The sequence below is a fragment of the Lepisosteus oculatus genome, chromosome 4 (assembly GCF_040954835.1).
Source record: "Lepisosteus oculatus isolate fLepOcu1 chromosome 4, fLepOcu1.hap2, whole genome shotgun sequence".
Taxonomy (NCBI): Eukaryota; Metazoa; Chordata; class Actinopteri; order Semionotiformes; family Lepisosteidae; genus Lepisosteus; species Lepisosteus oculatus.
In genome coordinates this window covers 51,311,807-51,337,378 of record NC_090699.1, presented here as the reverse complement: position 1 = coordinate 51,337,378, position 25,572 = coordinate 51,311,807, and the positions used below count along the sequence as shown (strand labels likewise).

Genomic DNA, 25,572 nt, shown 5'->3' with positions numbered 1-25,572 from the left:
GATGGGTATGATGCCTGTGTGAAATATTGCATTTAGTTGACAACTGGAAAAGGAATCAGAAAAAAGTCCATTATGTATAAACAAAGGAGTGGTAGAGCTTCATAGTATGAAATCTAAAACCACCACTGATTAGCAAATGTTAAACTAAATAACTGTTTTTTCAATAGATTCATGTTTGCAATTACTGAAAAATCAATATGCATCCTCAGAGACCTGACTCCAACAGTGTGTTAGTGATTCTCTGTTTTGGCTTGGCCTCTCGTTATATCAGTGCTAGTTTAAAAAAAATAAATGGACAACTGTTTAACTATAACCATTGGGACTGAAATCACAGTTCTAAATGGCCAGATATGAATATTAATAAGACATTGGACCGTGCTGTTCCTGGTGGAGTTTGACAGTTTAAAGGATCAGCTAGTTAATTAGAGAATGACATGGCACTTTGGGTCCCATGGCACAGCGTGCCTTCTGTGTCCCCTTTTTATTTTCACTTTGACAAGCAAGATTACATCATTACTTTAGTTTCACTTGTTAGTCACACCATGGCTTGCGAACATTTTAAGTTCTAATTAACTGTTGCTGATGCTGGCTTCTTTCTCCAGATCAAAATGTTGTTTGAAGCATGTTGACAAGAAGACACAGGCTGGCAAACAATATATTTTATCCTGAGGTCCTGAGACTAAATGCTGTGTTACTGATCCTTGCTTGTTTATAGGCAGAACATATAACATCAATGTAGGAGGTTTGGCATTCACAAAGCAAGACTTATTAACATTTGTCGTGGTAAGTGTACGTGTGTTTTGGTTGTCCCATAATTTTCTCATGTTGATACCATGCATTTAGTTTTCAGTCCAACAGTTTCCCTTTGTATGTACAGTATCTTCCTTTATCAGACCTCTCAGTGTGTTATTGTTTTTAATTGTGATATTTGGAGTGGTGTTTATGGCTCCTGTCTCTGAACTACTGAATTGTGTGTTCAAAGGCTTCTGTCTTGAACAAGGTAAACTGAGATTTTTCTAGTAAATGCCCTGGCTGTTTAATGGTATTCTTTGGTTCACCAATGTACATAAGACCGTGTTTTAGTAAAGATGGTTAAGACATCCATCCGTATTCTAACCCCTACTGTACATCTAATCCAGCATAGCAGGGAAGCCAGAGCCTCTCCTGGTAACCAACGGACACAAGGATGGTACACCCTGGATGGGACGCCAGTCAATCACAGGGCACATGCAGACTCAAACACACACACAATAAGATGAGGGCCAATTTAACCAGAAGCTAGCTTAACCTACCAGCATGTTTTTGGACTGTGGGAGGAAACCAGAGCACCCGAGAAAGCCCAGGTGAACACAGGGAGAACATACAAAATCCACGCAGATAGCACCAGGAATTAAAAGGATTAAAATGAATCCTTTTTAGATTTCTCAATCTTCTCTCTTATATCATGGTACTGTATATCATAGTAAAGTTCTATAAGGTAAGCTATACAGGTGCAGAAATGGACTGTTGTTTTTATAGTGGCCAAAAAAAAAGTTAAAATATCTTATGTGTATTTTCCTCATTTTTTTACTGATAAACAAATGATCATCTTGTTGAATGTATCAATCATGTTGTACATTTTCTGTAAATTCAGAAATGTAGTTTTGACTGTGAGAAGATCTATCTGCGTCAACAGAGGGCTTTTCTTTTTATATAGGAGATTGTCCAGTAAGAGGTAGTGGAGATAATTTTGATGCTTTGTCTCTCCTGAAATACATTACTGATATCAACTTGCAGCCACACAGCATCCTTTCTATAACTCTTTGACACAGTTTGACCCTAGGCTATAGTTACAAGGTTATGTACTAGTTGGGTTGTGTTTGATAGAGCTGTGTACGTGATTACACCCAGAAGGGTAAATGTTTAGGTGAACAAGAATTGGCCTTGTGACAAAGGAAGAGCAAAACAAGGAATAATAGCAAACATTACATTGTATAACTCATGCTTAAAGGGTGCCTCTGGCTACTTTACCATTCTCATTACGTTTTTTAATCCTGTAATATTTATTGTACTGTCTATGTATTTGGAGCAGCTTTACGATCATCATATATAGAAAGCCAGGGTGTGAAATTAAAATGTTGGTAACAGTAGGTACAGAACAAGGCATGAAAATTCAATACACTGTTTTAGCTTCCATAACAACATATCTTTCCATATTAAAGAAAAAAATCTATAATTACTTAATCTGTCATAAATCTGTAAGCAAAAAGCAATTAATAATATTGTTTTTTAGATTTCTGGTTATCATTAAAAGGAAATAAAAAACAGATTGCTTCCACACTCTTCTGATCGTAGGATCCTGTGTTTAAAAACCTAGATGGAATCCTGGAAGAATGTGACTATGCCTTACAGTGTAAGTATGGAACTGTACTAGAGAAAATTAATACAGTATAAAAACCTAATTTTGAAGGAAAGTGTTTTTTTCAGTATTATGTTTCTTGGTGGAAGACAGATAAAAATTATTCTGTAGGGCATACCTGTACAGCTATCCTGTTATAGTTTATAATACAGTAATACTGTATATATTAACCTGTTGAGACCAGGGCCTAGGAAAACTGTGGTTGTGGTTTTGTACAGGTTCGGCAGTACTTTTTATCTCAAAGAACCACAGAGCGCTTTTCATAAAGGGGGGATCCAGTTCATATACCAGTCTTGATGCACCAACAGCCTAGTCATACTGTACAGCACTTTATGTAGAGAAACAAGAAATTGAATTAAGGGGAACCTTTAGGAAAGCCAGATTGTACAAGTGGATTTTAGGTAGAACACCAGAGCGAACTCTTACAAAGACATAATATGTTCAGTGATCAAGTAGTCAGGACCCAGTTTAAAAACCAAAGGACACCCTTTGCACAGTGTTTTCCTGTCACCATGTTTACTTGAACAATTGGACATTCTTGTCCAGAGGGAAAAGAGCCACAGATTGATTCACCAAAATCACCTACAGCTGCGGCATCCAAGAAGCTTTTTTTCTTGGATGGTCTCACAGTATTATTTGTGAGGCACTCTGAAAGAGTGAGACACTCTTATTCACGAGGTTCTCTTCCACTTAAAAGTAGTACTCTGTTTATCACAATATCCAAATAGTCTTCAGCAGGTACTGGGACTTCATTCCCTCCACGTTGGTAAGTGCTGTTTGTTTCATGACATGAATCTTACGTGATGCAGAGACCCTATCCCATCACAGAGTGATGAGCTGATACGAAGAGAGGTTCTGTGAACACAAACTGAGTGAATAATGGCTATTTCATGTGAAATGTTGACTTCTGTGGTGCTTCTACTATTTACAAGATGTTTTTTGTACCTTGGAAGACAAAAAACAATAGTCTTGGGAAAATAAGTATCTTGATGCAGCAAATTGTTAATGTCAATGATATTTCGATTTATTTATGAGTTCATGTGTTTTCTTTTGTTTTAATTTGATATTCTTTTGTGCAATTCTTTGATGCAAACTGAACATAAATTCAGGCTGACTTTAATCTCCCTCTCATTACGGATTTAATCAGCAAATTGCTCCGCTTCCCTTTGTTTCACTGAAAATATCATGATCCACGTCCATGGCAAATTAAAATACACTAACTTATTCTGGCTGTTATTTGGCGCTTCATAGAAAGCAAGTTTCTGCAAATTTGCAGAAAGTCCACTTTCCCACCTTCCATCTGTGTTGACTGAGACCGTAACTGAAATGTCAAGTGACATCAGCTATAGAATGCAAGTCAGTAATTGCATGAGTTCATCATTTTGCATTCTTAGACAGGGCTGCAGTGTTCCTGGGATGGTGCCGTCCTAAGGCAATAAGCATGGCTGGAACTGTATTCAAATTGCATTCAGCACTAGTTATGTTTGTTAATTGGCATTTGTGTTGGTTGACTGATTGGCACCAAGTCTCCTCGACAGGGCTGACGCCAGGTCTGCTGGATGAGATGGCATCGCTTTGTCAGCTATGGTGTTAGAAAGGGCATTTTCTGACCTATGTGAAGATTGCTTAGCAAATATAATGAAATGCTTGTTGTGCCAAAAAACACTGTATTCTACTTTTTTACTGTACTTGTATTACTGTATTCAGTGTTGTAAAGAGATTAGTGTTACTTTTATTTTTTGCTCAACTTTGGCTCAGACCTATCAAGACAAATTAAAACAGAGAAATCTGAGTATTGAGGCCCCTTGATAATGTACTAATTAAGAAAATGATCTCACATTTCCACAGAATCCTTTGCACACTGGAAAATGCAACCACAGCCTACTCAAGTACAATGAATGAGATAACTATCATATCCTCAGAAACATACTGTTCAGCAGTTTAAAACCAGAGTAGATCAAAATGGAATATGATAATAGCAATTGAAAGGGGCAAAAACAGATCCCATATCAATTTTGAATACCTTAGCCATTGTACAGCATTCACGTTTCAAAAGTGAATCTTATAACTGCTTGAACCCGACTTAAGTTTCATCAGAATGTAATTTGTTAGGTGAAAGCGGGTTTGAACCTGGTTGTACTGTGCAACAATTTCCTATTATAAACACATCAGATACACCAAAATCATCCTGCACATTCCTCCCCTGCTCAGAATTACTGTAAAATAATAAATGGGACTCTTCTTAAATACTCTTTTTGAAGTTAAATTACACAGTGTGCCCAGTATTTGAACATATGTTTTCTAGTGTTTGGAACTCTCCTAAGGTGTTAATATCATAAAATAGAATGAGAGATATACACATTGTTGATGTACATTTATATGACACACTTGGAATACACATTTTTGTAAACAACTGCATGCATTAATAGAAGAGGAATTAGCATTATAGCCAGGTTTATTTTACAATATGGACCTGCCTTAGAGTGTTCATTTGCTCTGCTATACATTGGTTTTACATTTTTGCAAGCGTACTAAATAATCATGACAGTCAACAACTTGAAAAATGTACGCATTTTAGTGCATTTGGGTATGAAACCGGATCTAGAATTTCAGAGCCTGTCGCAGACAAAGATGCAGAAGTAAAAATTCTCCCTGGCTGACCTCTCGCGTGAAAGTCATGTTTGTTTATAACAGCTACAAAATGCTGCAGTGCCTGTCATTTTGTTTCGGCACAATAGACGTAATGATTGTTAATTAATGAAACTTCATCTGTCGTACTCGGCAATTATGGCCCCCTGTAACAGTGCATGTCATGAATAGTCAATGAGAGCTGATTAATATGCATGAGCAGGCGTATATAGGCTGTGCCGTGGCGCACGCTTCAGCAGCTTGTGTGAGGCAGCAGCAGGAGTGCAGTGCTCACTGAGTGAATGAGAGCCAGAGACAGTGTAAGCACTGGAGTCACAACCCTGCTAAGACAGGCAGCTCCAGTGTAGATCATCTGCAGTGAAACTCATTTACCTAGAGCACATGAAGGAGCTGCTCAGCAAGTAACAGTTTATTTTCCTTCCCTGTCCGTCTTGCTGGATTAGAAGAATTTATGTTGAAATAACCTTCATCATGGGATGCAGTCTGTGTACTCTTCAGAAGCAAGAGGAGCAATACAAACTGCTGTATGAAGTTTGTCAGGTAACTTGGAGTAACTGGCTCCTTAATGTAAGCAAGCTCTGCTGATACTACTAGTGCTAATAATGGTAATACTAGTGCTACTAGTGATACCTACACTAGATGTGCATCATCAATTTCCTGTGTTAAGATTTTAAGAAGACTGGTAATACTTTCCTTTTCACAAGTGAAACTGTCAGTCATTGATGTGTTTTGAAACCCACGTGTTGTTTGACAGTGTAATGACTAGGGAATTTTAATCTGTTTATGCTTTTCTTAATTGTGCACGTTTTGAACTTGTAACGCATGTGGTTAACTTGAATAATTTAGTTTTAAACTGCAAATTAATTGCTTAACACTTTCCACCAAAGAGGTCTTGCATAAGGGTCACAGTGTGGTCATGCACTTAAGGAGCAAGTAGAAAGGACAGGAATAATGATTGATACTTTTTACGTTTTTGTCTGTGTTCTCAGACAGTTTTGTGCTACTTCATTCTATAGAACGCAGTGCTGATGTTGGGTTCTGTGTCTCTAACCCCTCTCTGACATTTTAGCAAAGTTTATGTTTAACTTCTGATGGCTGATGGAGCAAATTTGTATTTTCTTTTAAGAGCAACGGGTTTATGACATGGAAAAGTCAGCTCACTCTCTCTGTTCACATGCCTAACAAGACACTCGCTAATGGATTTTATTCACACACTTTTTATAATTGGATTAAACCTGCATAATTGACAAAAGAGGGGCGATCTGGAAAACCTTATTTGGTCAAGAACCTAATTTGATTTTCCAAAAAGGCACAGTATCATAAGCAACCTGCTCAAGTCTTTTTTTGTTGCTGCATTTAAAACTGTGACACCATGTTGAATTTGAGTTCAAAAGAACATCTTGTTATCTTAAACCATTTTTGTTTTCTAAAAAAAGTATGATATTTTAAATTTCAATGCTTAATGACTTTAAATGTTAAAAATCACATTTGGTATACTGAAATGTTGGCGTGAACTTTAGATTCCTCACAAAGTGTCCTTTTTCCAGTTGTTCAACCTATACTGAACTTACTCGCAATTATCTTTTAAGTGGGTAAAGGGTGTTTCATTAGCTTAGCCAATCAGATGTGTAACAAACCATCTTTTACTTGCTTTTGTTGTTTTTGTTTAAATATTAGATATTAGATTAAATATTGGATAAGTTATAAACAGGGTTTGTTCAATTCCTTGTTAATATTTCTCACCGTTTTTACACTAAAGGCTAGTGTTGGAAGCTGTACTATCATATTTCTGTGTCTATGTGTTAGAGCGGTAGGGGGAGCTTTAACTCAAAACCATTAGTGAAATAGACTGTTGTTTACAAATAATGACAGATACTAAAGAAAAGTGTTTTATTCTGAATAGTATTACATACACAAAGATTCATGTTTAGTTCATAAATAATTCCATGGATAAAATAATTTATTCTGATGTTCTTTATAAATCTGTCAGAGGCCAGTGAATAGATTTTTTTTACTGAAAGGAAATGTACAGTATTAGCACAACAGTTTCCTCTGCTGTTAAAGAAAATGTTTTGTTTAAATGCAGTTCTGAATTTCTATTTCCATTACCGCGTGGGGTGGTTTATTCCGGTTTACATTTAGTCAATGTCATGAGCACTGTTTTGTAAATTTTACTCTTTTTTTTTTAAATTGGTTCTCCCACATTACCAAGAGACCAGAGGATATCAGTGTTTTGTCTGCAAATCTCTGTGCTTTGATCATCTGGGCTCTCTTGAAATTACTTAAGGTTTTCTCTGTTTCTGTACAGCCTTTGTTTTGCAAAGGTAAATGAGTTATAGGTAGGGTAAATTCAACAGATAATACAAGCTTAGAAGGCATCAAAGGGGCTTACAGTTTTATTCCATTTTCATCTTCTTTTGTAAGGAACCTTTTGTGTCTGCTTACACTCAACTACTGCAGAACCTGTTGTGCTGTCTGTCTATTACACTGATTGGCAAGCTCTCAGTCCATAGTACCATGCTGGTTCTCTTATTGTAGATATCCATTTGCTTCTATGGGGAGAATCACCTGATTTGTGAGTGGGAGAAAGCAAAGGGATATTGCACACAAGAATTGAAAGCTACACTCTTTTTTTACACTTTTGTTGTAAGAAATCTTAAAGATCTCTTTTATCTTTCTCCAAAATAACCATAGCTGTAAATGGTGTGTATCGTTTATGCAAAATATTTTATTTAAGAATTTAATTTAGAAGGTAAATGTGCGTCATTGTAATATCTGCCTTCTTTTTCAATATTTCTTGCCATATTGTGTGAGGTGTCTATGTAACATTGATTTGTAATTTCCTTATACCTTCCAAGAAAATTCAGCCAGGTCAAAACCAGCCAGAAAACCTGTAGGTGAATCGTAACAAAGAGAGCGATAATTTTCTCTCATTCAAATTAATTGTCGCCCAGTTAAATAAATAAAAAAATTCTGGCACTCAGTGACAGTATAAGGGACAAAGGTGTACTATTGCTCACAAAATTGTTCTCTACCTAGAGACTAGAGGATCTCTTGATCTCACTTATAAGGCACTTAATGGTCTAGCTCCAGGCTATGTTAAGGACTTATTGCATGAATATAGTCCAACTCAAATCTGCTGATTCAGGCCTTCTTACTCTGCTGAAGACAAGGCTTCACACAGTGGGTTGTAGAGTAAAAACATCTGTGAAACTCATTGCCCAAATCCATTGGAAACTCTGCTATTGCCAACATCTTTCAATTTTTTTTAAAGAGCTTTTAATGAATAATTTTAAGCTTTACTCATGGGTTGCCTGAGTGCTAAGTTGACGTATTGCTGTTCTTTTTTATCTGTTTTCATTTTACACATGTTGTCATACCTGTATTGTATTGCGTACAGTACGGTATGTGTATTATGTGATGCTATGAGTTTCAGAAAAACTGTTCGGTAATAAAATTACAAATGCAAGTATTTTAAACAGTAGTGTCTAGATATGAACAAGAAAGCAAAACTCACTACTACTGAGTTGATGCAAAGAATTATGACATTGATAGATTTTTAAAAACATGTTTTTGAATGTTTGGTCCAAATAAAAAGGATAACACATTGAACCAAATGTGTTATCCTTTTTATTTGGATCAAGAAACAGACTGTAAAGTCATATTTTGACATTATCACTTTAGCCTGAAAATCTCCTGTTGGTGAATAGCAAGGTCTTGGCATTTCCAATTAAGAAAATTCCCATTGAGCTGGGTACTGTTGTGCTGAACAGCTGGTCTAATGAACTGTGAAATAATCAAATACACATTTGTGGTGTGAAAACCATCATTGTGCACATCTTTTAAATTCTTTTATACAGTAGGAGTAGCATGCCATTGGAGTTTTTGGCAGCTGTGTGTGTGTTTGAGTTTTTTTCTGTTGTGGAAGGTAGAAGCTTTGATTTGGCTGGGAAATTAATGCTTCAATAAGCTGCAGTTCTGTAGGTCCAGTATGTCTGGCTTCTTAAACCCCTCGTAACAGGCAGCACAAAAAGGATCAAATATACTAGGACTCAGGCTTTATTCCTGCCTCACCCACAGATAATTCAAAGAGATCCTCTTCATTAAGGGCTTTGGCATGCTGCCTACAATTTCCTTTCAGAGCTCTGTGAGTTTAATGATGCAGAACAATGGAATCCTCTCTTGTTGCACACATACCTTATTGCACTTTTAATCATACATAAAACAATCATAGTTATTTCAGCACTTTCATCGTAGCTGCAGATCATTCTTTTACAATTTCAACTGAATGCTTTTCCCCTGTAAAACAGTGTCTGCTCCTCAAGTAATACAGTACTTCATTTATAACCTGAATTCTCCTGGTGGATTTATTGATTGCATTGTAGTAACTGCTGTACTGTTATCGTCATAATACATCTTTTACAACCTAGCATTGATGCTAAAGCAAACTTGTTTGTAACAGAAAAGATTTCTAATGCCCTACTTCCTCACACACTGTCCAGTTATTCAGCCAATACTTGCTAGTGTTTTTAGAAAGAGATTGTGTGTACTAAATAAAATGTGGAATGTAGAAGCTCTGCATTTTCAAAGTTCAAGGGGTTTTGTCTTCTTTCCTGATGACCAGTCTGTTAAATCTGCAATATTCTTACATTATTATACGCCTATTTATGGTATGCATAACGTACATAAGCATGGATTTTGATTATCTAGTCCCCGCTCCCATTGTGTCTATCTGCCTAGCACTTCAAATTACTGTGGTGTCTCTGTTTTTTAGATTTTGATGTCTAATCTTAGTTATTTTTCTGTTTAAGCAATGAGCAAAACCTACTCCCAGTGCACTTTTACTGCTTTTGATTGCATGTCCTATCCAGATTTACTGTATATAAGAATCTTGTAAAATGTTATTTTGTTTTGTTTTTTTGTGCAGCTGAGAGATGATTAAAACATCCAAATGGCAATAACCAGCCTGCTCAAGTGATTCAGTATTAACTTGACCTTGGTTACTGTAGTGAACTCAACACGCTTATATCAAAGTCAGAAAGTATGTGCTACACCATAATACTTGTTCCAGTAGTTCCACAGTCAGTGAATCAGAGCTAGTGCAGTGAAAACTCTGTTTGACAGTCTATAGACCCATAATCTTCAGAAAACTGCCCTTTAATGACTGTGGCGCCTGTCTGTGGCTCAGAAGTCCCTTCCTTAATTAGAACTTTACCAGAAACTGGCAATTGAAATTTTCCCCCTGACTTAGCTTTGAATAATGTATTACTTCTGCTTGTGTATACAGAGATTTCTTCTCTGTGAATTTTATTTGCCCATTTTTCTTTTTCTCTGCTCATTGCATTTTTGTATTGGTTTTAATGAGCACATTCAGTATATCAACCTCGGGGAAGAGTTTGGTATGTGTGCTTTTAGTGTGTTTTTCAATAAGAAAAAATAATAATAACCACAAGAAAAATAGCCATTATACATACTTTGCATCATTTTTCCACTTTTGTTTATTATGGACGGTGACAGAATTGATTGGGCTGCTTCAAAAAGCCGCAGTTCTGTAAGTCCACTGTATCTGGCTCCTGAAACCCTCACAAAAGAGCAGCACAAAAGAAATATTTAGAAATGATCACCTATTAAATTTTCTGAGAAACAGCTAAACAGAATCAAGCTTTGGTTACATTTAATAACTAACATTTTTAACTTCATTGTATTCGTTTTCTGTACAGAAGGTTATATTTCACAGGATAGTTCTGAAAAATAAAAGTGTTAAAATGTTTACTAAAAAATAGGGAAAGAAATTTAAAGTGCAGGAATCCCTCCAGGAGACTTCTGAAGGGTCAAATCTCAGCAGATGGGAATAAGGTAATTGTCATTAAATAAGTACAGTATTCTGAGATAAAGCATTCATGCTAAGAATCTATTGTGTTGTGTCTTACTCTTTATTTGTAAGAAAAAACATTTTCTCAAATTAGACTTTTTTGCTTTCTTCTGCAGTGCACCTAATGAGGCTTGACAGTTGCAGGGTGAAAAAAAAAAAAGGAAAGAAATTTGCTTGTGAGGCCTAAATAATACAATGTAGTTAATTTAATAACAGGCAGGTTTATGATGGTACATTTCCACATCTGTTTAATATTGTGAAGCAGGTGGCGGAGAACCACAGGGGACCAGGCTTTGGAGACTGCTACTCACCGCAATACTGTCACATACGAGTGAGGCAGAAGAGACACAGGCTCCAACTTGGAGGCAGTGAGGGTGCGCAAAAGCTTAAAGACTGGGTGTCGGTTGTGTTTTTCTTTAATATTGCAAGAGAGTTGCTTGAATTTAAGTGAAAGCACAAACTAGTCATTGGTATTCTGAGTGCCCCAGATATGATATATGATGTCATCTTTTCCTCTTTCAGTTTGTCAGCATTTTATTGGAATACTCTCACCCCACATGGTCTGCTATTCTGTTGAACTCTTATGTTAACAATACCATTTTCCCCCCTATCTAATTTTATGAGCATTCTGCTGTATTTTGTGATGATATTTTCTTTACAGCCAGTTCAGTGAATTACTATAAGTGAATCTCAATATCAATCAATGGTGAATAACAACAGGGCTAATACAGAGAAATGAAAAGACAACCAAGTTGAATATGTTTTTGTGCAATATGTGTTTTGTAGCTGTGGAAAATGCAATCACAGTGTTTTCTGATAAGGTTGTAGGCAGGAGTAAAGATCTCTGCCACCCCTTTCACTGGATGTGTTGTGCAAGGGAGCTTTGGAGACAACGATGTTCTCAATACACTGAAGGTGATTACAGAGAGCTATGTGTACAGTAGGTATGGTCAGTTTGAACAGGTGTGTGCTTTAGAAACAGTATCAAGAAGAAGTGCATTTGTTGCTTAGCCTGGTCTATCACTCAAGCTTCGTGGTCCTTTTTCAGAACAGTCATGAGCAGTCAAATAGGCCTGTATTCAGAATGGATAAAGTTTGAAAGAGACAAAGATCCACAGGTGGTTTTGTTTTCCTAATCTCTTTTTGTTGTAATTTACCTGAAAAGGACATCCCTCTAGTTTTGTAATTTTTTAACTTAATATCCATCACCAATTTCAAACACTTTATCATTAAGTATCATTTCTTTCTCAGGAAATGACGTTTTTTTAAGTGCATGAAAGCATTCAACACAAAACTATGTTCTTCTGGACTTTTACTTTAAATACAAATTGTAGCATAGTGAAAGAAGCATTAACACTGCATGTTAGGTGAAAGAGTCTGTGATTTTAGATTTCATATACTTATAATACTAAAAGTCTAGTATCATAAAGCATTCATTTCTGTTATACATCTTATGCTTTCCTTTGTACTGAGTCTGCTTAATAACATTAAATATTAATGTATAAATGCCATTTGTATTTGGGTCATGAAAGTTAACATAATTTCTTCAGACCAGAACAAGACATTAGCAATTTGAGAAAACTATAATTGACACAAACCTGTTGTAATTGATTTTATGGTTAATTAAAAAAATAGAAATAAATTATTACTTGTGACACAAGCCATTGTGGGCAAAAAGAAAAAAAGCTTCATAACATGACACAGCACACTTTACAAGGAATTATTCTATGTGTACACAAATATTCTGACTGAGAAACAGGCCTTTTTTGTGCAGCAACATCATCATGAATAAAACATCAAGATGCCGGGTTTTAAGAACTTATTAAAATGAATAAGTAGCAGGCCTTTTTAATTTGTATGATAGAGACTCATTATTTCTCATTACCCATTTCTAGACAGTGTACTCACCCAGCTGCCAGTCACAAGGAGCCCTTAACAGTTTCGGAGGCAGTGTTATTAAGAGTTAATACAGTTGCAAATGTGTATTTAAACTGACATCTGGACATGACCTGTGACTCCAAATCACATGTCTTCTTTTTTCTGCACTGAGGCAGAGAGGGCTTAATTGCAATATCCATATGCTTTGTGTGAGTAATGTGTTCGTTTCTCAGTGTCATTTCTGAACTGGAATAATAAATTTAATTGAGTAGCTCTCTTAGCGTTTGCCCAACAGCAGAACAGCAAGGCGTACTATGCTTGGACTGAGCTAGACTCCAAGAAAGCACAGCACAGCTGCTGCCCGGAAGATGCGCCTCTTACTTTGATTCAGTCCTTAAATCATCATTGTGCAAGTCAGTGGGGGCAGGTTGACAAATTTTGGATTAAATAAAATATGGAATTTCTGTCAAGTGCTGTGTTGTACCCTTAGAAAAATGGGTCTCCTCTCTGTCTAGTTCATGTGATATTCATAGTGGTGACTATGATAACATTGCTAATGAGAGATGACAGCACATTATTCTCAAGCTGTTCCCTATGATTTTAGCCTCATCAGGCTGACTCTAGTAGGTTTGAAGACGTACACCAGAAATCAAATAGTGGATTCAGAGACCTGCTACGTAATTGTGTTTAGCCTTTCTGTAACTAATGTGAAACAGCAAGCCTGCTTTTTTCAAAAAGGTGTAGTTTGTAATCTAAGATCTTATATAGCCTAAAACTATATTATTATTGTTGTTGTTAAGAAGAAGCATTTTATTTATTTAAACTGAATAGAATGTAATTTGCTTCCTAGATTTCTGGTTTATTCATTTCTGATTATAAAATATCACCCACTCCTTTATGTGTATTATCTGTGACAACAGTGATACACAAGAATCTGTGTTTTGGCAGGTAGAAATAAAAGGGGCTTTTCTTGTTGTCACTAAATATTGTTCAGATTTCAGTCAGTATAAAAACACAATTTCTTTAATGAACACCTAAGGGAATAGTCAGTCATCACAATGAACAAAAATGAAACCAAAGAAAGATAACGAAAGTGTCCTACGCCTAAATAAGATTGAGAGGGAATAAATAATGCTGCCTTTTTATATATACATGCTAATTAACTGCTTTCATGTAGCCAGTTTATTCTTTGTTCTTCAGTAAAACAGCATACTACAGTAAATAAAGGCTTCTGTGTTTTAAATAAGCTGGAGAAATTTCTTCTGAGTAACTGTTTCCCTGAATCACTAAAAAGAATGGCACACATGCATGAAGAAAGTCCATTACCAGGCTCACAGAGATTGTATCGCTTCTTTTAAGACTGTTAAAAGTAAAATAAAAGGCGGATTAGCAGCTGTTGCAACCAGAATTAACCTACATTTTGAACCTTCTTTCCGACACTCCACCAATAAAGTACTGGAATAAGCCTTAAAGCCTCTACATCTTGTATGAAATCTTTAAAGTTGTGAAGCTTTTTTTTGTCTTTAAATGCATACTTCATAGAATTTGCTTAAGAAGTGTATCGAACCATGAAGAGTGTCTTATAAAGAGCTTGCGACACTTGTGGCCTGTTGGAATGCACATTTGTAGACTGTATTTCCCAAGGATTTTTCATGGGTTTCCAGAAATGAAAGACTTCTTCAGTCATTCTTTTATCAGATCTGCACTGATCAATTCTATTCCCGTTTACCATTTTACTATTCATGATCTTTTGTCACTCTAAATGAGACTGAAATGGAGAGCTGTGTTTATTGGCCAGTATCAGATGAGTGCAGTCTGTTGAAGTGACAGAAATTCTAAAAATGCATTTGCAAGGTGAGGAAACAAGGGAAAAAAAGTTCATCTAAAAACAGAAAACCGTCTTACCCTAGCTTAGATAAAAAATAGATGCCTTTTCATAAAAAGTCAATTAGTTAAGCATCATTAAATTGTTACCACCACAATACTACAATAACCACTGTGATTAAACAGATTTATTCTATAATAATTTCTAGACCTTATACTTGATTTGATTTCTTATCCATTCCCTGGTTTCCAAAACCAACAGCAGCTGGTACAAAGCAAAACAAAGATGTAACAACAAAAGATAACAGCTTAGCCACCCTGGCATTAGGTCAACAATGAAAGAAAACCTAAAATGTGAACACCTGTCAACCTGTGTTCAGATTTTAATTATGCCTGATTTAAATTCCTGGAGTTAGCAAGAAGGTGTAAATGTGGCACTGCTTGGTAATTTAAATTATCTCCAGGACAATGCTTTTGCTTAAAACAACATAATGAGCTGTTTGGAGATATCACAGATGTTGTGACCTTGACTGGGGCACAGATTTGAAGTGAGGAACACAGTATGCAACATCACCCCCAGCTGAGAATAACAGTCTGTCTTTCTCTCTTGACGTAATGGGGTGGGGGGAGGAATTATAGCTGGAGAAAAAAAAGTTTTTTTTTCACCAGGATCATATAAAGCTGATATCTTTAATTAACAGGAGGACTCTACGATGTGGTTTGTATACAAGAATATGTGCTGAGAATTCCCTCATCCCTTCACCCAGTAAAAAAGACTTGAAGTTTTAAATCTCAGACCCTGCCTTGGCAAACAATAGCCAGACTTCATTACTGTTCTTTTAGGAAGAAGAGTACACAACCAGGATTTAACGAAATCCAAATGTCAGCCATTTATTAAAGCAATGTTTGCTTTTATGTTTCCCGTCCCCCACCTGTGTATTGAGGGGTTACATGACGTCATTGGCTTTATCAGTCTAGACCCGTGGGTCTTTCTCTGGGTGTGCAAGATGCCCTTTCTGGGGATATGAGACATGCCAGATTTCTTCAGAAGGTAAATCACTTAAAACACAAATGAAGCACAAGCATGTAATTACAACTGTATCATCAAACCTATACATTTTATGATAAATGTAAAATAAGTGTAATTATTCATGTATTCTTAATCTTACTGCAAGGTTAAATATAGAATTCTCTTTCATTCCATATTTATGATCTTAAGTATCTTAAGTTTAAAGAACTGAACTACTTCAACAATTTTTTACTTTTATTTTTATTTAACTGCGGGCTGCAGTTAAGGTTTCCGAACTACTGGTCTAGGCTAACAGAATCAGGGTGCTTATTCATTCACTTGTTATCACTGATCTGTCAGGAAAAGAGCAAAAAACACTTTGTAGTACTGTCTTGCAAGAAGTGAAGTTTATTCTTACAATTCCAAATCACAAAAACAGTTTAAACTGCTGTAATTTAAACAATAATCCGTAAAATTAAGAAATTTATTGAGAATGCTAAAAGTAACAACTGTTACAAATCTGATCCAACCAGCTTGAATTTGAATGTGAATGTCTGATGGCAATTTTTTCTAAAGCCACGCATCTTCAAGTGTTACTCCTCAGATTAAATGACTCTTCTGTAATTTAGTGGTATCTTTACACTGCTAAGTTATTACTATATTAGGTGTAATAAATCCTACTGTCACAGGCTCGTATTGTGTAGATGTACTGTATGTGCTCTATTCCTTCATCCTCACACTGGATTTGAGTTGATTTGCAGTAGATAATATCAAAACAGCAATAGGATTTACTTGTTATATACAATGCATACATTTACATACCCTATACCGGTTATCTTAATATTGTACTTTCTAGGCTGATTGTGCAAATGTTTTCACCTATATAATATTTAAATTCTACGACATAAATATGATTATAGACACCGTACTTTAGCCTATCTGGAGTGGTTTTTATTATTTCCTAAAGACTGCAGTTCAAGTTTGTAACAGTCCTGTTTTTTATCTCTACCACCTGCAGATCTTGAGCTAACGTATTTATAAGAAAACTGTCATAGCGGTTCGGCACAAAGGTGCTGAGGGGTAGAGGTTAGGTCTGTGAACGTTAGCAGTCTGCCCCTTCACCATGTGCTTTTAATGTTTCCAGCGTGCTCAGTCAAGTGAGATGTGCTGACCACATTGGGAGTGGCAGTGCTTTGTTTGGGGTAGGAGCCTTTGAAAAGGAGTGGGAATCCTGGGTCACGATTGCTGTGTGAGCCTGTAAAAGCAGGAGAGCAAGCAGAAAAAAAGAAGTTGCCACAGTCGGCATTCATCTTTCACAGCTGAGCTGTGGTGTCATTGCTGCTCCTCGGAGCTTCAAGGAAAAGGCTGGAGTTGAATGGATGCATATTTTACCTTGAATAAGTAGCATTTTGTTAGTATTGTTATATGATCGTATGCTGCATTGTTCACTTATCGCCAGTGCATTTAGTTTAGAGAAAAAAATAAACTGTTCTTGGCTTGTGCAACAACAAAGATAAGTTCCCAATTACTTTTTGTTGTTGGTCTATGTTTGAAGGCCATAATCCACATGCATAATTATATACTGTATGTGAGTAAGACTAATGGCTTGCGAAAAAGTATGTGCTTTTGTATGTTCTCTAAAGATATCTTTATTATACAGATTTGTATCTCTGTGTCTATGTACATGTACAGTATATATACGGTACTAGCACTAAACAAACTACTAGTTTTGTACCTGACATTGTGTGTAATATCTAATTACATTCTAAGCCAGCACTTTTTCTTTCCATTTCCAATGTTAAGAAAGTACAAGTTGAGCCATTATAGATGATCCAATTATCCTTCAGGCATGGATTAGCTTTAATCCCTTTTAGTTATTAGCAATTGCATAACCTCTTCAAAGTTTAACAGTAAATTTCCATTTTCCATTTACACCATGATTTCTGCAGATATTAATATCAACAGTGGATGAAACATATTGGTCTATCCTTAAAAGACATTGAATTATTATATTAAACTTTGAAAGTATATACATGCGCTGTAAGCTATGAATATGAATGAGTGTGAGCCGTGGTTGTGTAGACATCTCTTCAGGTGGAGTGGGGAATAAATCTGAAATATGATTGACACTGCTGCTGTGTTCCTTATACAGACTAATCTCATACTTATCTCTAGGCAAACCCTCATATATAACTTGGAATGAAAATGATTGCTGTAGGGAACGATGTCAACAGAACATTTGAGTTTATTGACATTTGTGGACATACTTATTTTAATATTGGCATTTATTTAATCATTGTGAATGCACCACTCATGCTTCACAGTGCCTGCACTAAGCCTGAATATTGACAAAAAAATATTGTACCTTCTTTATTTAAAACTAAAAAAAGCAATTTACTACTGGTCTAGTACAAGCAAATTGTGATATAAATAAGTCAATTTAGGATCGATACCTTATTTTGGCGTATACTGGAACTGTGGCGGTCCTTTCATCTTTCATTAAAGAGTTGTAAAAGCACCAAGGAGTAGTTTAAATATGCCAAGTGGCAAATCCGACTTTAATTAGCTCCTTCATAGAAACATACTGTAGCCCTTTTCCACAAATTAATCTTCATAGGTTAAAATATTGAATTCAGTCAATTTCCAAAGGGAAGTCACTTTTTTTCACAGTGAGAAAATTACTTTTATTAAATGAGGGCACCTCATTTCAGTTTGTATAATGACCTTGATTAATCAAAGCTAGGCTCATGCTAATTAATATCCCATTTGGTTCAGTAGTACTTTCACCTTATGAAATAGGGAGGGGTATTAGCAAGTTATCATACATTATCCTTTGACTTTTTGAATTTTAAACATGGTCTTTGCCACACTTCGGGACAGTTTTTGTTAGTAGTATCTGTTGCAAATGATTTGCTTCTGCTAGCATTCAGCATTGGGGAAACATCCAGGGGAAACAAAGTTTCCACAAGACATATGCTTCAGTAATCCAAGAAGAAATTGCTTTAAAGAGTCTAGAATAGACAACAGTAGTTGTTGTAATTATCAGTATCCTCTGCTCTAATAATGTGAAAATACAGGCAAAACCGATATAAAGTCATTTTAGTAGACGTTTTGAAAGGACTTTCATTGTTTAGAAAAAGCCAAAATGCGTTGGCTTGTTGAAGGCACATTTAAGATCTAGTTCAGGTCCTTCAGACAGCTTATCAGACAGCACGGTGTTCTAAATTGCAGATACTGTATGCATCTTTTAGCCTATTTAAGATTGGAGCAGCTGTGTCTGTGCACTTTTGAACTATATCTTCTGTCTTCATATCCTTGTTTATAGTGAGGCTTAATGTCTCCTGATGTAATTAGGAGAGAGCCCCATACAAAAAGCAGTCATCAGAAGTCCTCATGTTTTCATTACTGCTTGCTATGTCTGGTCCCCTGAAAAACATACTTAAAGGAAAGCCTTGGTCTATGGTGAATATAAACATCTTGCCACCAAATGTACAATAACAAAATATTAAATAATCCGCAAAGTACTTTTAGTTTATCAAAGGCAAAAAAGGCATTTGTGTTCTTAAAAATTCAACTGCTGGCAGGCTGCCGTCTGTGTTCTTCCTAGTTAATGCTGTTGATTTTAATTATTAGTTGCTGTGGTAAATTCTTTCCTGTCCTGCTAATTGGAGCTCTTTTGAGAATTGCAAATCACACATATAATACGCAGAAAAATGAAGGTCAACACTAATCTGGGTAAATTATTGAGTTAGTAAAAATTTCCATTTTTAATATATCTGTGGCGCGTGTGTGTGCTAAACTGGGTAATCTGAAAAGCCTGCTCATAGACTCAGCAGCTTAAGGGCAGACAAAGCCAATATTGATGTTTTTTTTTCTCAGATTAACCCTGCCTCTTTGACACTGCCAGCCATAGCACTGAATTAACTTTATTTATGTAGCGTCAGTGTTTTCATATAAATGTGTGCTGAGCTATCGTAAAATGTGGAGAACAGGCACAAATAGAATCACTGGTAATGGCTATTTTCATTTGAATTCAATGGTGTAACTTATTATTGAGCAGCGAAGTGATCTAAATTGCATGTAGCCTTTAGCTTTGTTTCCCTTCGCTCTACTCCAATTGAAGTTTGAAGTTCAGGACGAATATTTTACTGTCCCTTGTCCAATCTAAAGTTAAAGAAATGTCATTCTGCCTTGTAACCCTTCAGTGCTGAGCAGATGTAGATTACCATGCTTATGACTGATTTAGTGCATGCACATTTTTTTTTACCAGGTCAATGGAAAAGATCTGTCCAAAGCCACCCATGAACAGGCAGTGGAAGCTTTCAAAATGGCCAAGGAGCCCATCGTGGTGCAGGTGCTTCGAAGAGCTCCACGCACAAAAGTTTTGAATGCCACCCAGGAGTCCCAGCTCGCAGACATGAGCACACAGACGGACATCACCTTCGAGCACATCATGGCCCTGGCAAAACTGCCACCTCCCAGCACACCTGTTGGTGTTCTTGAGCAGTACCTTTTGCCAGAAGGGTAAGCATAGCCTTCCCTTAATATTTATGGGTCACTTTTTATAACGTTTTAGCCATAAAACTGCAACATACTGAATTTAAAAGCATCATGAAAACTGCAGTTTCTTGAAACCCAACTTCATTGTTTGCTTTCTTTTATTTTCTGCTTCATGAATTTAAGAATTGTTTATATTGCATCTAATAGGATTCAACACAATTTCAAAATCATTTCTCACACACTTAAGTTGTAAGCTGTCAACACCAAACCAAAAGGGTGTAGAACTGGCTGGGTTTCTAATACTAATCCATATCTCAGCACCTTTAACCTATAGAAGGCATTCTGTGAAGGAGTTATATTCTGTGAAAGAGGTATATTTGAATTACTGTGCTGTTTTTATTCAGTGTATCTTAGAAAAAAACTGTCAAATTATAGTCAAATGTCATAAAATATGTATATATTTGTTGCTGTTTTGAATTGTAAGCAAACTCCTACCTTGCCTAAGGGCTATGTACTGTTAAATGTTAGGTCTACAACAGTGCAGTTCTTGAATCCTTTATAGTCAACAAACATATTGCTAGGCTCTTTAAACAGGAAATTAAACTGTATCGTCCCAGGAGTCCAATTGAATATTCACTTATATATGCTGTGTTCCATGTAGAAATTACACTTGTCAGTCTGGGAGATAGCCAAGCCTAGGGCAGGTAGTACAATTATGGTTCATGCTAATTTATATTGGTATTAGGTTTCATACAGCTATATCTAGAATTCTCAGTCTGTGGCCTCTAGCAATGTACTAGTATTGGTTATTATATGTCAGAACTGCAAGGTAAGGTAGGTTGTGTTGTGATTGTTGTGCCTTATAAACAATTACTTTTATTTAAATTAATTTTAATTATAAAATGTTTGAAATTAGGTCTTGAAAAACTCTCCAGGTTATTTTCTGAGACAAAAACTCTGTAATAATAATTTATCGAACAAAAGTCTGCTCAGAATATGTCATAATACTGTATTGTATCTGAAAAAGCATTAAATTGTGGCTACTGAGATAGGTATTTACAATATATTTTAGAATATCTGGGATGTTTTCCTATTGCAAATTGACTTAGATTAACACTTAACAGTACCAGGACAATCTAAAATTACTGTTTTGTTTTTTTAGGGGTGGGCATCCTTTATACTGTTTTAATTGTCTAATCATAAAACAGAATGATTTGTACATTATCGTCCAATAAGTTATTTGTCACATTTTGTGTTTTTTTTTCTGAATTCTTTATGGATCCACAAGATAATAAATTGCTGGGAATAAGACTATATAATTGTTGTCATTAGTACAATAAAATATGCTTTAATGCTTAGGGTCACTGTGGTTAAGGAAAAGAATATGCATGATGGTCACTGAGAAAGTAAACTATCTCTAAAAAATTCAGGAGAGTTTGTCCCAGTACAGTATATTAATTCTTCCAGAAGGTAGTGTTCACTTATAAAAGTTGTAGATTGCTATAATTGTAAAACTGCATCACACTTCAAGCTCTTGCTGTGATTATTTCACAGAAGTAAGTTGTTTCTGTCTCTGTGTCTTGTCTGTGTTTTCTGTGAAAAAGTAACTTATTATTTACAGGACTTTGTGTATAAACAGTAACTGTTCTGAGCTCTTGTTCCAAGAATATGAAAACATCATGAGCATCAAAGAGTTACGATATTTGTATCACATTTTGTCAAATATTGCTTTTATAGACATTCCCCAGGACATGAATACTATGACCCAAATGACTTCTTGGAAGGCATGCACCAGGAAATGGAGAGAGAGGAGCTTGAATATGAGGTAGTGTCAGAGAAATTGCCAATCTCTACAGTGGCTCATTGTTACTTAAAATAAAGATATTCTGTTTAAATATCTATACAATACAGCTATACAGTATCTTGTAGACCCTTTGGCTGCAATGCAATTAACTGTCAACACATTGTATACTCTGTGCAGCTCACTAGATATTTTTCACTGAACAGCATTTTTATTTGTGAACCTATGGCTAATTTATCCTTGTATACAGATTTAAATACAAGCCAGACACGAACTGAGATGCTTGTTTATAGTAAACCATTACCAGATGCTAGATGGTAACATCATTATTTATTTGTGACAACTACTAATATGCCTTTCATTTGGTTGACAAAAGTACACTTGTAAGGAGGTTTGTTCAAATAATCATCCTGGAGCATTGGGTATGGAAAAAATAGTTAAGTATGCATATCCTTCATAAATTTACTGTTATGTCAATGTGTAGTCAGACAGAGAAAAGAGCCTGAAAAAAATAAAAATTTCAAGGTCATTGGCCTATCACCATTTGCCCTAAACCTTAGCATTAATAACTTTGACTTTGATGTACTGCATAGAGCCAAGAGGTGAACTTGCTGCATGACACAGTCAGCTGAACACTAGGAACTCTCCCAGTGGCCTGATGATATTTCTTAAGGCCGCTAAACAATCTTCTGGATATCTTGGAAACAAGGATCAATGGATGGGTCAAGGCAATAACAAAGCCCCCATGTCTTCCTCTTGTGTTTGCTTTGTTGCTATTGATAAATGCTCTCTATCCTACCACTGTTCCATTTACTGTAATGGAAATGTCAAAACAACAAGACAAATATCACTTAGTTCCCAGAGGCTTCATTGTAGGGAATGACTGAATCTTTGCAGCTCACAGCCATCTATGTCCAACACACTCAAAAATCTTTTGACACACCTATTCAAGACTCTTAGAATTTAATATTTTATGTATATGTTGGTTTGTAAATCAAATGGAATTCTTCAGTGGAAAGATTTCATTATTAAACAGCCATGAAGATGGACCGCAAAGAAGCACTCTTTTTTTTTTTGAGGGAGAATCATAATTTACCAAGAAAATGTCGATATGCTTCCAGTAAAAATAAAAAAATGCCCAGGCACATACTCTCAGGACGTTTGTTTTTCTTTTCGGACATGACACAGTCTGTAATTCAGACTTAATTCTTGTATTATAAGGTCTTGTATTATAAGTCTTTCATGTGTCACAGTGTTCCTCTTGAGCGTCAAACTGTTTGCTTACATCAGCTTTTATTAATGTGATTTACCTTTTAGGTTGATGGAAATGTTCCTATTTTACACCATAATGACTATATACTATAGCAGGTCATAAAGATTTAACTAGTTGTTGTTTTTAACAGCCAGGATGGGGAGTCTCTGATACTTGTAATTTGTTCTATTCCTCTTAGCCTTGTGATTGCACAGGCTAGCATTGGAGTGCTTCTTTTTGTATGAGAAAAAATACCTGAGCTTGTGCACTGTAATTATTTGTCTTCCTTAATATATGTAAGATGTCTTTCTGGAAGAGATTGTAGTCCCGTTTATGTACCAAGTAATCACAATAATCATTGCATTAATTATTTCACTTAAAGTGTCATTAAAATTTCTTAAGTAACATTCAACAAAAAGTATCATAACAGGAAATGTATCAAAAAACACATCAGACTTATGGATGAAGAGGAAGTAAAAGTACTTCTTGCATGTGTTGTACACTAGCAATTAATGTAACAAATGTTTTAAAACAAGTATATAATGTTAACTGTGTTGGTGCCAGGATTATACTATACTATTATCTATTTTCTATGGTCACAAATGGAGCCATGTCACTTAAACACTGTTGTGGTATTTAACAAATTACACATGTTGACAATTCAATAGGGAGTCACTGCCGGACTGCTAGAGCTGGGCAGCTGTCTTCCAGACATGTCAATAAATTATTCATATTTATTTTGGTCAGTATCCTAAGCATTAATAAAAAAGAAGCATGGTCTTTTGTTGCTACCCCAGTCATAATCACATGGGGAGATATATTAGAGGGTGTAATCATACTTTCTTGTTACCTGAGCCTTGTGGGATCTGTATCATGACAGTACTGCAATAGTCAGAGTTTCACAAAAGATTTAAAGAGACCTTAATAACTCCAACATAAATTACCTGCACTTGTGAGTGACAATAGAATATTTGAGAAAATGTAACTTTTGTTACATTTAAAGGATTAGAATGTATTTTAATGTTCATGTAAATGTTGTAGTTAAGTGTTCTGAGAGGTGTTTTTCCTCCTTTTAGGAAGTGGACTTGTACCGACTGAACAGTCAGGACAAACTTGGACTCACTCTTTGTTACAGAACTGATGATGAAGATGACACAGGGATCTATGTAAGCGAGGTGCGTTTCAGAATAGTGCTGGGGAAAAATGACTTGTCATGAAAAGCTGGAAAACATGGTACACACATTCCAAAAGAAAGCAACAGAGAAGCAGAAATTAGCCATGAGCAAAACTACTCCTATATCAAGGATGCTACCCCTGATATATGACTGAAAGCAAAGAATAAAGAATGACATTTGTCCACCAGTCCATTTATCATCTTACTGTCACTATGGTAGCAGACGATGGCATTTTTTTCAAAATGAATATATATGAGGTCTTTGGAATTCTTATTTCTACCCTGAAAATCATATAAATATATTAGCCATTTTTTCATGCCTTCTTCTATAGCGTGCTACAAGATGGTAGAAAACATGGTTTTACATATATTCACTCTCTTCGTGTCTATAAAATTGTTTTTTAGATTGACCCCAACAGCATCGCTGCTAAAGATGGTCGAATCAGAGAGGGAGATCGTATTATCCAAGTAAGTAAAACACCTGGACTATAATGCTTTTTAATATTTTAATGTGATTGTATTCCTCAGGAAGGGTTGATTTCTATTCCTTTCTATTATAACATTTCTTATGTACTTTTATATTTCGCTTTCTCTGTGTAGATCAATGGTATAGAGGTGCGGAACAGGGAGGAAGCAGTTGCTCTGCTGACCAGTGAAGAGAGTAAAAATGTGTCTCTTCTTGTGGCCAGGCCTGAAATTCAGGTAAGATAGCTGTCCTTCTAGGAAACCTGTTGAAATTATCAATAACCTTCTTCGGGAATTGAAGTTGCCGGAACTTTTTAAAAGTCGTTTTTAAACATTTGAACATGTTTTCAGATATTTGTTGTCCTGCAAGTATTTATTATATTTCTTATTTGAAGTTAATGTTCCTTAACTGATACCTTTACTTATATGATACCTTTATTTAGTTAAAGTAAAGGTATCGTAGAATTGGAGAATATAACAGGGAATAGTGTAAAAACCAACAGAAGACAGGATTTCCCATTATCCTTGTAAAGAGCAAGTACTTTGACAACAGTAACACACACAGACAGGAAAGATGGAATTTAGCATTGCTACCGTCACCTCCATGCTCGAGAGAGGCAGTGGAGTTTTGACACTAAAAGAGTAGCAGAAAATTAAGTTTCCAGCTCAGCAGATTTACTGGCGAGGACAAGGGTTATCTATGACGTGAAACATTGAACCGTTAGATGTATAAAATGCAAAAATAGAACG

The 25,572-nt window shown here is 35.8% G+C and overlaps 1 protein-coding gene across 5 annotated transcripts in view; it reads left to right on the top strand.

Annotated features, from left to right (window-relative positions):
* pdzrn3b (PDZ domain containing RING finger 3b) overlaps positions 1-25,572 on the top strand; it is a 112,404-nt gene that overhangs the window by 83,201 nt on the left and 3,631 nt on the right. For 2 of the 5 annotated variants that reach the window (XM_069189361.1, XM_015347292.2), the window contains 5 exons: positions 19,901-20,154; positions 21,868-21,955; positions 24,260-24,358; positions 24,763-24,825; positions 24,958-25,059. In XM_069189361.1, coding sequence (XP_069045462.1) covers positions 19,901-20,154; positions 21,868-21,955; positions 24,260-24,358; positions 24,763-24,825; positions 24,958-25,059 — 606 coding nt within the window. Of the gene's footprint in view, positions 1-5,308; positions 5,615-19,900; positions 20,155-21,867; positions 21,956-24,259; positions 24,359-24,762; positions 24,826-24,957; positions 25,060-25,572 lie in introns of those variants that run through there. The other 3 variants (XM_015347294.2, XM_015347293.2, XM_069189360.1) reach the window with 3 other exon arrangements.